Genomic DNA, 13461 nt, shown 5'->3' on the forward strand with positions numbered 1-13461 from the left:
TGTAGAGATTTTATCATGGTGCTGTGTAGAGATTTATCATGGTGCTGTGTAGAGATTTTATCATGGTACTGTGTAGAGATTTTATCATGGTACTGTGTAGAGATTTTATCATGGTACTGTGTAGAGATTTTATCATGGTACTGTGTAGAGATTTTATTATGGTGCTGTGTAGAGATTTTATCATGGTACTGTGTAGAGATTTTATCATGGTACTGTGTAGAGATTTTATTATGGTACTGTGTAGAGATTTTATCATGGTGCTGTGTAGAGATTTTATTATGGTACTGTGTAGAGATTTTATCATGGTACTGTGTAGAGATTTTATCATGGTACTGTGTAGAGATTTTATCATGGTGCTGTGTAGAGATTTTATCATGGTGCTGTGTAGAGATTTTATTATGGTACTGTGTAGAGATTTTACTGTGTGGAGATTTATTATGGTGCTGTGTAGAGATTTTATCATGGTGCTGTGTAGAGATTTTATTATGGTACTGTGTAGAGATTTTATCATGGTACTGTGTAGAGATTTTATCATGGTACTGTGTAGAGATTTTATTATGGTACTGTGTAGAGATTTTATCATGGTGCTGTGTAGAGATTTTATCATGGTACTGTGTAGAGATTTTATCATGGTACTGTGTAGAGATTTTATCATGGTACTGTGTAGAGATTTTATCATGGTACTGTGTAGAGATTTTATTATGGTACTGTGTAGAGATTTTATCATGGTACTGTGTAGAGATTTTATCATGGTACTGTGTAGAGATTTTATCATGGTACTGTGTAGAGATTTTATCATGGTACTGTGTAGAGATTTTATCATGGTACTGTGTAGAGATTTTATCATGGTACTGTGTAGAGATTTTATCATGGTATTGTGTAGAGATTTTATCATGGTACTGTGTAGAGATTTTATCATGGTACTGTGTAGAGATTTTATCATGGTGCTGTGTAGAGATTTATCATGGTGCTGTGTAGAGATTTTATCATGGTACTGTGTAGAGATTTTATCATGGTACTGTGTAGAGATTTTATCATGGTACTGTGTAGAGATTTTATCATGGTACTGTGTAGAGATTTTATTATGGTGCTGTGTAGAGATTTTATCATGGTACTGTGTAGAGATTTTATCATGGTGCTGTGTAGAGAATCATATAACAGTTGTTAACATGGATTGCACTGTACCAGGAAATCAACAAAGAAACAAGACGCTAGGAGTTTAACTGGTAAACCTGTCTGAAAAACATCTCGACCGTTTGTGGTACAATGTCCCTGAGTAACGTTACTATCTTCATTGAAAAGTACGGGAAATGTAGCTCCCTCACACCTGTAGCCCCGCCCTTTATCACGGCCAGGGCTGCTTCTGATGGATCCTCTGGCGGAACACTTTTCAATAAAAAGTCTTGGTGAAAATTTTCCAATTCCCGAACAGCATTCTCTGTACCTGAAAATAAAGGCGTTACTACAGACTTGCCCATTATTTTATCATCAACACAATCATAACACTGTAAGCCATACAACACCTTAGGGTATGAACATTAGGCAGGTAGGCTTTTATGATCATTTAAAAAAAGTGTTTATCGCGAGAAAAATATTTACAGTACTTAAAACTGCTAAATCCATTTCTAGGGTGGGGTGAGGGGATACCAAGGGAGATAATCACTGTACAGGGAAGTAATCAGTGTACAGGGATGATAATCCCTATAATCTCTGTACAGGGGAGATAATCTATATAATCTCTGTACAGGGGAGATAATCCCTATAATCTCTGTACAGGGGGGATAATCTATATAATCTCTGTACAGGGGAGATAATCTTTATAATCTCTGTACAGGGGAGATAATCTCTATAATCTCTGTAAAGGGATGATAATCTATATAATCTCTGTACAGGGGAGATAATCTCTATAATCTCTGTACAGGGGAGATAATCTCTATAATCTCTGTACAGGGGAGATAATCTCTGTATAGGGAAGATAATCTCTGTACAGGGGAGATAATCTATATAATCTCTGTACAGGGGAGATTATCTTTATAATCTCTGTACAGGGGAGATAATCTCTATAATCTCTGTACAGGGGAGATAATCTATATAATCTCTGTACAGGAGAGATAATCTTCATAATCTCTGTACAGGGGAGATAATCTATATAATCTCTGTACAGGGGAGATAATCTATATAATCTCTGTACAGGGGAGATAATCTTTATAATCTCTGTACAGGGGAGATAATCTCTATAATCTCTGTACAGGGGAGATAATCTATATAATCTCTGTACAGGGGAGATAATCTTCATAATCTCTGTACAGGGGAGATAATCTATATAATCTCTGTACAGGGGAGATAATCTATATAATCTCTGTACAGGGGAGATAATCTCTATAATCTCTGTACAGGGGAGATAATCTATATAATCTCTGTACAGGGGAGATAATCTCTATAATCTCTGTACAGGGGAGATAATCTATATAATCGCTGTACAGGGGAGATAATCTATATAATCTCTGTACAGGGGAGATAATCTATATAATCACTGTACAGGGGAGATAATCTCTATAATCTCTGTACAGGGGAGATAATCTCTATAATCTCTGTACAGGGGAGATAATCTATATAATCTCTGTACAGGGGAGATAATCTCTATAATCTCTGTACAGGGGAGATAATCTTTATAATCTCTGTACAGGGGAGATAATCTATATAATCACTGTACAGGGGAGATAATCTATATAATCTCTGTACAGGGGAGATAATCTTTATAATCTCTGTACAGGGGAGATAACCTCTATAATCTCTGTAAAGGGGAGATAATCTATATAATCTCTGTACAGGGGAGATAATCTATATAATCTCTGTACAGGGGAGATAATCTCTATAATCTCTGTACAGGGGAGATAATCTCTATAATCTCTGCACAGGGGAGATAATCTATATAATCTCTGTACAGGGGAGATAATCTATATAATCTCTGTACAGGGGAGATAACCTCTATAATCTCTGTACAGGGGAGATAATCTCTATAATCTTTGTACAGGGGAGATAATCAGTGTACAGGGGAGATAATCTCTGTACAGGGGAGATAATCTCTATAATCTCTGTACAGGGGAGATTATCTATATAATCTCTGTACAGGGGAGATAATCCCTATAATCTCTGTACAGGGGAGATAATCTCTATAATATCTGTACAGGGGAGATAATCTATATAATCTCTGTACAGGGGAGATAATCTCTTTTTCAGGAATTTCGTAAGTCTGATATTTGTGAGACTCCAGTACAAGGATACTCACCCACAAATCCTATAACACAAAGTGTAATAGAGATATCACTATTCTTCATCTTCAGCTCCTGTCGTAGACCACTGAAGAACCCGTTAAGGGCAAATTTAGATGCTGAGTATGCTATGGTGAAAGGCTGAGCTATTTTTCCTGATAAAATAAAAATAACATAATTAGTGCCATTAAAACAACAGAAACAAATCCAGACCAAGTTCACACCATTTCTTGGTATACCCTCAACAGTGGGAAGACTCTAGAACTCAACTCTCAAAGACAGGTTTATCATTAGGCAGAATTTTAAAAAGATTATTTTGTTGTTAATATAATTCTTTAAGGAACTGTGTACTTTGTAAAAACTTGTACTAGGACCAATGGCAAACAACAAGTTGTATTCATAAAGTTTTCACCAGAAGTTCACATAAAATAAATTTCACTAAGGTAAAAAGTCTAGCCTCATTGGTATAAGAAACAGTTTCACTGTAGAAATGACAAATGATCTGTTATTTTTTAGCCACAAATTCAGAATAGTTCAATGAACTAATTTATTATATGTGGTCTGAAGCAAAGTAACAGGACTGATTACTCCCCAATGAGACAATTCTCAGTAAGAGACAACCCCTAAGTAAGGGGAGACAACTCACCTGACAGCGAGGACATGACTATGATATGGCCATTGCTCTGTGAAAGTAAAGGAAGTGCATGTGATGTTAGGTGGACGTAGGCCTTGAAGTTAACATCAAACAGGCGGTCGAGGTGGGTAAGGTTTTCTGTACTGCCGACCCAGAGGCCTAGTGGGGCACTGATGATGTGGTTTAATACCAAGTAATCTAGTCCTCCAAGGCGAGACCGCACCTCCTGTACATAAAGAGCAGGTAAATTAGGTAAATCCTGGTAAAACAAACAAATCAGGTAAATTCAGGTAAAACAATAAATCAGGTAAATTCAGGTAAAAAAATAAATCAGGAAATTCCAGGTAAAAAAATAAATCAGGAAAATCCAGATAAAACCAACAAAAAATCAGGTAAAATATACAAATCAGGTAGTCATTCAGATAAAACAAACAATTTAGGTAAATCCAAGGAAAACAGAAATATAGAAATGACAAACTATATCGTGAAACGCCATCTTTTGATGTTATTGCTAATAAACATCTTATTATAATTCCCTCGAATGACAAAATTAATTACTATTTCAATGACCAATACTTATTCTCAAAAACATCTTTGTCAGGAGAATACCTCCGATAAATCAGAATGCATATTTATGGCACTGGTATGATCTTCCCTGATGTATGTATGGTTTGGTTCAGTAACAAACGACTGTGATTATAGAGACTCGTACATTGATGACTCGGTCTGTGTCCGTCAGATTGGACATATCTGCAGAGATGTAGTCAAATATGGCTGACTTGTCTCCGAGCTCACGACACCGGGCTACGACCTGGATAACAAAAATAAATGGTTGAATTGGTATCAAACAACAAGAGGCTCATGGGCCTTAACAGTCACCTGAGATTTGCAATATTTCCGTCAATCTATTTGACCCTTTTTGGCCCCACACATCAGTCCAAGGGGTCAGTCAGGGCCAACATGTGCATATCATTAAGCTTTCATCCCATGCTGATAATTTTAAGAAAGTTGGAATGAATTCTAATGGAAATCAAACAAATAATAGTCAAAAATGTGATTTCCCTATATAAACTATAGTAAAGTTTACGCTCTCCCCAGGGGCAAACATGAGATCCCAGGGTCATGAAATTCACCATAAGACCCTTCCATCTATGAAAAGTATATGATTCTATCTTACATTAGTATTGAGAAGAAGATTTTTGAAATTTCAGTCAATTTGACCATTTTTAGCCCCGCCCATCAGCCCCTGGGGGTCAGCTAGGGCCAACATGTGCAAAGCATCAAACTGTCACCCCATGCTGATAATGTTAATCAGGTTAGAATGAGTTCCAATACAAATCCAACAAATAATAGTAAAAAATGTGATTTCCCTATATAAACTATAGTAAGGTTTACGCCCTCCCCAGGGGCAAACGTGAGACCCCAGGGTCATGAAATTAACAATTTTGGTAAAGCACCATAAGACCCTGCCATCTATGAAGAGTGTTTGATTCCACCATATCTGAGAGTAGAGAAGAAGATTTTTGAAGTTTTAGTGAATTTGACCCTTTTTGGCCCCACCTCTCAGGCCCCTGGGGGTGGGGACCATATAATTCACCATATAATTTTGGTTGACCTTCAGCCATAGAAGCTTTCTGCAAAATTTCATTGAATTTGGTTAAGCGGTTTTGGAGAAGAAGTCGAAAATGTAAATTGTTTACGGACGGACGACGCACGACGACGCACAAAAGGCGATTAGAGTGTAGGTCACTTGAGACTTTGTCTCAGGTGACCTTAAAATGTTCAAAACGTTTCAATCATTAGAGGATCCTACACCAGTGACTTTGTCATATGGAATTCATTAACCTGCACATGTCAGATTTTGTTTATCACAAAACTCATATTAAAGACAATATAAATGAAAATTCTACAATTGATTTCTACATAATACAGGTGAATTATGACTTGGATGATATGTTTTCGACTACAAAGACATAAATTATCAATCATTATAGTGTTATTACACATGTGTCTATCTATAACACACGTGTCTATCTGTATTACATGTGTCTATCTATATCACACACATGTCTATCTGTATTACATGTGTCTATCTATATCACACACATGTCTATCTATATCACACATGTGTCTATCTATATTACATGTGTCTATCTATATCACACATGTGTCTATCTATATTACATGTGTCTATCTATATCACACACATGTCTATCTATATTACATGTGTCTATCTATATCACACACATGTGTCTATCTATATTACATGTGTCTATCTATATCACACATGTGTCTATCTATATTACATGTGTCTATCTATATCACACATGTGTCTATCTATATCACACGTGTCTATCTATATTACATGTGTCTATCTATATCACACATGTGTCTATCTATATCACACATGTGTCTATCTATATCACACATGTGTCTATCTATATTACATGTGTCTATCTATATTACATGTGTCTATCTATATTACATGTGTCTATCTATATTACATGGGACGACTAACACACCTCCTGAAGGCGCTGCTCCCGGCGTGCAGTAACTATGACACTGGCTCCCATACGTGCGAAGTGGTAGGCCATCTGTTCTCCGATCCCTGCGGAAGCTCCCGTAATAAGCACACGTTTTCCTTGGACAACATCTGTAGGATACCACAACACAATACAGGATATATGTCACATTAATCATTAGTGTAATTTCACTAATTTTAAGACAGCTCCACACTTAGAAACCATATTTGTTTTTGTTAAAACTACAAGGAGGAAATTTAAATACTACACTCAAGTGTTAAAATCATCAAATAAAAATTACATATACATCCAGGGTACATGATCCAAAACCAACCTGTTTCCATTTCATTTCTTTTCACTTTGCTCTGTTTGTTTTACAATTTATTTGAGTTGATTTTCCCCAGTGTACTGAATCCGGTCACTTGGCAATTACAAATTTACACATTTTAATGGGTACTCATCTACTAATTGGTAATTTAATGGGTAATTTAATGGTTAATGGGTAATTTAATGGGTATTTTGATGGGTAGTTAATGAAAATAAAATTGTGGGACTTCACAATAAGCACATGATGTTTGCACAGGGTATACTTGAAGTAAATTCACCATATCCACATGACAGTTTCATATCTTTTCACACAATGGACAAACAACTTGTGAATCTATCATGGCTCAGATATAATGAAAATGACTAAAAGTCTGGAAAAGTTTTCTAAACATAAAAGAAAACAACATTTTTGTTACCACAAAGTGCCTGAAACACCTTCAGCATCTGTGTTGTTAGGCAATCAACAAACTAATCCAAGGGGAGTAACTCTTTTGGCATTACTACAATAAAGTTTTGGTGAAGGGAAATAACTCTTACTACCTTATGACAAAAACTCACCTGGATTAAAGTCATCAATGAGCCAGTATCCAACTATAACGCCGAGAAGAATGGCCAGGACCTTCTTCCACATAGCAGCCAGCCACCGTGGAGTCTGAAACAGCAGACATGAAACCTGTGTACCAACATATTTTACACTTGGAATAATAACCACGGCAGATAAATGAAATATACATGTATATCTGATGATAACCACGACTGATAAATAAATATACATGTATATCTGATGATAACCACGACAGATAAATAAATATACATGTATATCTGATGATAACTACGACAGATAAATGAAATATACATGTATATCTGATGATAACCACGACTGATAAATAAATATACATGTATATCTGATGATAACCACGACTGATAAATAAATATACATGTATAATCTCGGTTAAAACTTCAGTAGATGGACCACTGAAGATTACCTGATACAGATCTTATCTATAAACACTGAGATTTGAAGTCTTCCTTAAAAAATACCCTTTTTTTTCTAAATATACAAGTTTATCATAATGTTCATTATGACCATGTAAAATGAAACATTATCATAATGGTACCCACAAACCAAACAGTTGTAGATGAATAAGATTAGGGATTTACTATGTAGGTTGTTAGTAGTTGATGATTTTTTTAAATGTTCAGTTTCAACCCAGAAAACATGGATACAATTAACATATTAACGACCTTCAACCAGAAATATTTAAATACAGACTTATGTTTAATCAATCTGTTGACCCTGATTGATGCGGGGGGGTCTTACTATAGGAGGAAACTGGAGTTCCCAGAGAAAACCTACAGGGTCAGGCAGGTGACCCAATACCTTTTCATGTCCGATCCGGAAATCAAGTCCCGGAAAACTTGGTGAAAAGCAAAATATGTTACCACAGTGTCACCGACCATTTATCACACCAGAAATAGCATAGAACTTATGGTCAAGGACAAATGTCAAGCATAGATCACAGTGACCGAATTTTGAAATGTTACATAAAATATGATGTTCTATAATGTTGTATAATGTTGTATATACTTTGCAAACACAAGAACATCCATAGTAATGAAATCTTCCCACACCGAATTTATATAAACATTTATTTATGATTCATAAAAAAAATTACCAATAAAAAAAATAGAAACTTTGTCAACATCATCAGAACGAGAATGTTAATATGTTTTGAAAGAAATGTCACACAAAATATGAAAGTACTGGGAAAAACTGGGAAAAAAACTAAGTATAAATCCTGATTTCTCTGTACAGTGATGGACATTCACTAGCTAGAGACAGCTGGACGTTTCTCTAATCTACAGGACCACATACAGTAATATAAATAAGAGTGTACAATCAGTTCCTCTGATCTCCACACCATGTATCAGGAACATTAAAGTAAAGACCTATGGCTCAAACTAAAAAAAACAGAAACACGGTGGCTGTGTCTAATCTCCATGTGGTGATACAGATGAAGAAATACTGCCATATAAACAGGACCATTTTGTTTCCCCAATGTCGTTTTGGCCATCAGATTTATGGTAAATTCATTTTAAAGCAGAGATCAGTTGTCAGACAAAAAGCCTGTATTTTGAACAGCAGACCCCTAACACGCCCCAACCCATTCATATCCATTCATCTACTAACCCCACACCACCCCCACACCCTACTACCCAACACCAACCCCACACCCTACTAACCCTAACACCAACCCCACACCCTACTAACCCTAACACCAACCCCACACCCTACTAACCCCTAACACCAACCCCACACCCTACTAACCCTAACACCAACCCCACACCTACTAACCCTAACACCAACCCCACACCCTACTAACCCTAACACCACCCCCACACCCTACTAACCCTAACACCAACCCCACACACCCCCTAACCCTAACACCACCCCCACACCCTACTAACCCTACACCCACCACACCCCAACCCCACCAACCCCACACCCTACTACCCCAACACCAACCCCCACCCTACTAACCCCACACCAACCCCACCCTACTAACCCCACACCACCCACACCCCTCACACCACCCACCAACCCACACACCCCACCCCCAACCAACCCCCACCCCTACACCCCTCACACCACCCCCCCCCACCAACCCTAACACCAACCCCACACCCCTACCCCACCCCCCCACACCTACACCCCAACCCCACAACCCTACAACCCACCAACCCCCACCCACACCCAAACCCTCCACCCCCAAAACCCTCCCACCCCACCCTCCCCCACCAACCCCCACCCCAACCCTACACACCCCCCCCACCCCACACCCTAACACCAACACCCAACCCACCCACCCGCCCACCCTACAACCTACACCACCCCCACCTACTAACCCTACCCACCCCCCCCTACTAACCCTAACTACCCCCACACCAACCCCACCACCCACTCTACACCTACCCCACCCCCCCCACTCCCTAACCACCCCCCCTACCCCCTCCCCCCACCCTACTCCTACCCCCCCCAACCCCCCCCTACTACCCCTCAAACCCCCACCAAACCCACCCCCTCGCCCTAGCAACCCCACGACCCACCCCACACCCCCTAACCCAACACCACCCCCACCCCTAAACCCTAACACCAACCCCACACCCTACCACCCTAACCACCCACCCCCCCCCTCTACCCTCCCCCCCCCCCCCCCCTACACCCACCCCCCCCCCCCCCACCCCCCCCACTCCCACCCCTACCCCCACACCCCCCCACCCTCCTCCCCTCCCCCCCCCCCGCCCTCCCCCCCACCCCCCCCCCACCCCCCCTCCCCCCCCCCCCCACACCCCACCGACCCCCCCCTCCCCCCCCCCACCCCTCCTCCCCCTCACACCACCCCCCCCCTCCCCCCCCCCCCCACCCCCCCCACCCCCCCCCTCCCCCCCCCCCACCCCCTCCCCCCCCCCCCCCCCCCCCCCCCCCCTCCCGCCCCCCCTCCCCCCCCCCCCCTCCCCCCCCGCCCCCCCCCCCGCTCACCCTCCCTACCCCCCCCACCCCCCCCTCACTCCCCCCCCACCCCCCACCCCCCCCCTCCCCCCCCTCCCCCCCCCCCCCCCCCTCCCCGCACCCCCCCCTCCTCCCCTCCCCCCCCCCCACCCCACCGCTCCTGCTGACCGAGCCCCCCCCCCCCCCCTCCTCCCCTCCCCACCCCCCCCACCCTCCTCCCCCCCCACCCCCCCCCCCCCCCCCTCCCCTCCCCCCCCCCCCCCACCCCCCCCCCCCCCCCCCCCCCCCCCCCCCCACCCCCCCCCCCCCCCCCGCCCCCCCACTCACCCCCCCGCACCCCCCACCCACCCCTCCCCCTCACCAACCCCACCCACCCCCACCCCTACTAACCCCCCCCCCCCCACACCCTCCCCACGCCCCCCCCCCCCCCACCCCACCCCCACTCCTACAACCCTACCCCCACCCCCACCACCCCCTAACACCACTACCCCCCCCCACCCCAACCCCCCCACCCACTACCCTACACCACCCCACACCCTACCCCGACCCCACCCCCACCTCACCCCGCACCCCCACCCTCTCACCCTAACACCACCCACGCACCAACCCCCACACCTCACCGCTACACACCCCCCACCCCCTACCCACCACCCTAACCCCCACCCCTCCTACCAACCCCACCCCACCCCAACCCCACCCCCCCACCCTACTAACCCTCACACCACCCCCACCCCCTACTAACCCTAACACCAACCCCACACCCTACTAACCCTAACACCAACCCCACACCCTACTAACCCTAACACCAACCCCACACCCTACTAACCCTAACACCAACCCCACACCCTACTAACCCACAGCCTAGTTTCTACCCCCACACTATTTCAATTTTGATATTTTTAAATCTTCACTTTCTTGGGTTTTTTTTAAATGATAACATTAATGAATGTTTAGTGTAAAGTAAATCTCTATTTCTACTGATGACTTTTATTATATTATCAGCCTGTTGTTGTAATTACCTACCTTATCACAACCATACAGAGGTATCAACACAGGAAAAGTCTTGTTGAACTTACAGTACAACAATATACTTGTGTTAAGTAGTACCTCCTTATAAACATTTCACACTCTGACATGAGACACAATAACTATGTGTACACATCAGTGATACAATGTCCCATCAGGCCCTGTAGAGAAAAGTATGTCATTGACCTTCATACCCTGTAGACAGCTGTGTGTCCTTGACCTTCAGTAACTGAAGTTAATCTTCTGGCCTTCACCTTCATACATTGAAGTGAATCTTCTGACCTTGACCTTTAGACCCTGTAGTGGCTCACTGTCCTTGGCTTTCAGATCATGTAGAGAATCGTCTGTCCTTGACCCTCAGACTTTATAGTGAATCTGCTGGCCTTCACCTTCATACCTTGTAGTGAATCTTCTGACCTTGACCTTCAGACCCTGTAGTGGCTCTACTGTCCTTGGATTTCAGACCCTTTAGAGAATTGCCTGTCTTTGAACCTCAGACTCTGTAGTTAATGTGCTGTTCTTGACCTTCAGATCCTGTATAGAATCATCTGTCATTGAAATTCAGGCCTCATAATGACTTTGACCTTGACCTTGATACACTGAAGAGACTCTTCTGATCTTTACCTGCAGTGAATCTACCATCCTTGACATTCAGATACAGTAGAGAATCATCTGTCCTTGACCTTCAGATCCTGTAGAAACTTTTCTTATCTTAACTTTCAGACACTTTAGTCTCTCTTCCAAGGAACATTGTAGGACCATGTCAGGTGTCCTGCAGCTGTATCATGGGACTTAGTGATATGCTAACTAAGTCTTCTTTTCCTGATGGTGATAGTATATATGGAACCCTCTAGAAGTATAGATATTTCCTGATGGTGATGGTATGGAACTCTTCAGAAGATTTAGATATTTCCTGATGGTGATGGTATGGAACTCTCTAGAAGGTTAATATGTTTCCTGATGGTGATGGTATATAATTCTCCAGAAGATTTAGATATTTCCTGATGGTGATGGTATGAAATTCTCCAGAAGATTTAGATATTTTCTGATAGTTTAACTTGTAATCCAATTACCTTTAGCAATTTTTATCCACAAAAAGCCAACATTAATGGACGTCTCAGCTTTACCTTTCAAATATTTTTCTTTAATGCAAATATGAAAGTTTTATATAGATATGATGTGATTTGAGATAGTTTTGTATATTACAGATGTAATAGAAATATTTATGTGAACAATTTAATTGCTAGATCTTATCAACTGATTTTTTCATTTTATATGTGTTTTCCCTCTAAAAATGTCCATTTTCGATTTCAAATTACCCCTTGTATCTATTCTTGTAGTCGTGGAAATTGAACATGCATCTATATTTATGACAGATGTCAGTGGGTTATGAAGATTTAACTATAATTTGCCCCATCATAGCAGTTAACTGTTATCAGTTGGACGTCCCCAACCAGAAAATTAGGCTAAATTATCATAATGTACGCGATAAAAAGTACATAAAGCTTACACAAAGCCTGTCCTGTCCTGGAGGAGGTGTGGATATTACAGGGAGAAAGTGACTACTGTTAGAGTGAATAAAGGCGTGACAACTCATCCCAATACTTCTTCACTGTGCTATTTCAAACTTCTGCATCCCCTCTCTGTTTCAATCCCCTCTGCAAGCACGGACAACCTTCTGACGGTACAACTATCTGTTTCACCCTTTCTATTCTTTAGTTTTGAAGTCTCCCAAATTCTTATCTTCTTTTTTAGTTTTTGTGTCTCCCCAGTTCAACTTCTTTCCATTTGTTGTCTCAAATTCCAATTTTCTTCCCTTTGTTTTTGTCTCTCTTGATCCGTTTCTCCTGGTATTTCTTTTTTAGGCTTTTGCTTTTGTTGTCTAACAATAAGGATATCTTTTTCGTAGTTTATGTAATGACAATTCCAAACCAGCTCCACAAAGTTTGTTTTTGTTTAACGTCCTATTTACAGCCAGGGTCATTTAAGGACGTGCATGGTTTAGGAGGTGGAGGAAAGTGGGAGTACCCGGAGAACAAGAGGCCCAAAGGGCCTTAACGGTCACCTGAGATTTGAAATATTTCAGTTAATTTAATTGACCCTTTTTGGCTCCACCCATCAGTCCTAATGGGGTCAGTCAGGGCCAACATGTACATATTAAGCTGTCAT

General features: G+C 41.8%; 1 protein-coding gene across 3 annotated transcripts in view; it reads right to left on the reverse strand.

The window, feature by feature from the left end:
- Window positions 1–843: 843 nt before the first annotated feature.
- LOC117315760 (hydroxysteroid 11-beta-dehydrogenase 1-like protein) overlaps window positions 844–13461 on the reverse strand; it is a 93290-nt gene continuing 80672 nt past the window's right edge. For all 3 annotated transcript variants that reach the window (XM_033870116.1, XM_033870115.1, XM_033870113.1), the window contains 6 exons: window positions 7314–7407; window positions 6429–6559; window positions 4619–4717; window positions 3919–4132; window positions 3290–3427; window positions 844–1444 (listed from right to left, as the gene is read on the reverse strand). In XM_033870116.1, the coding sequence (XP_033726007.1) occupies window positions 1212–1444; window positions 3290–3427; window positions 3919–4132; window positions 4619–4717; window positions 6429–6559; window positions 7314–7407 (909 nt within the window). In that variant the 3' untranslated portion in view covers window positions 844–1211. The remainder of the gene's footprint in view (window positions 1445–3289; window positions 3428–3918; window positions 4133–4618; window positions 4718–6428; window positions 6560–7313; window positions 7408–13461) is intronic.

This window comes from Pecten maximus, chromosome 17, assembly GCF_902652985.1.
Source record: "Pecten maximus chromosome 17, xPecMax1.1, whole genome shotgun sequence".
NCBI classification, from domain to species: domain Eukaryota; kingdom Metazoa; phylum Mollusca; class Bivalvia; order Pectinida; family Pectinidae; genus Pecten; species Pecten maximus.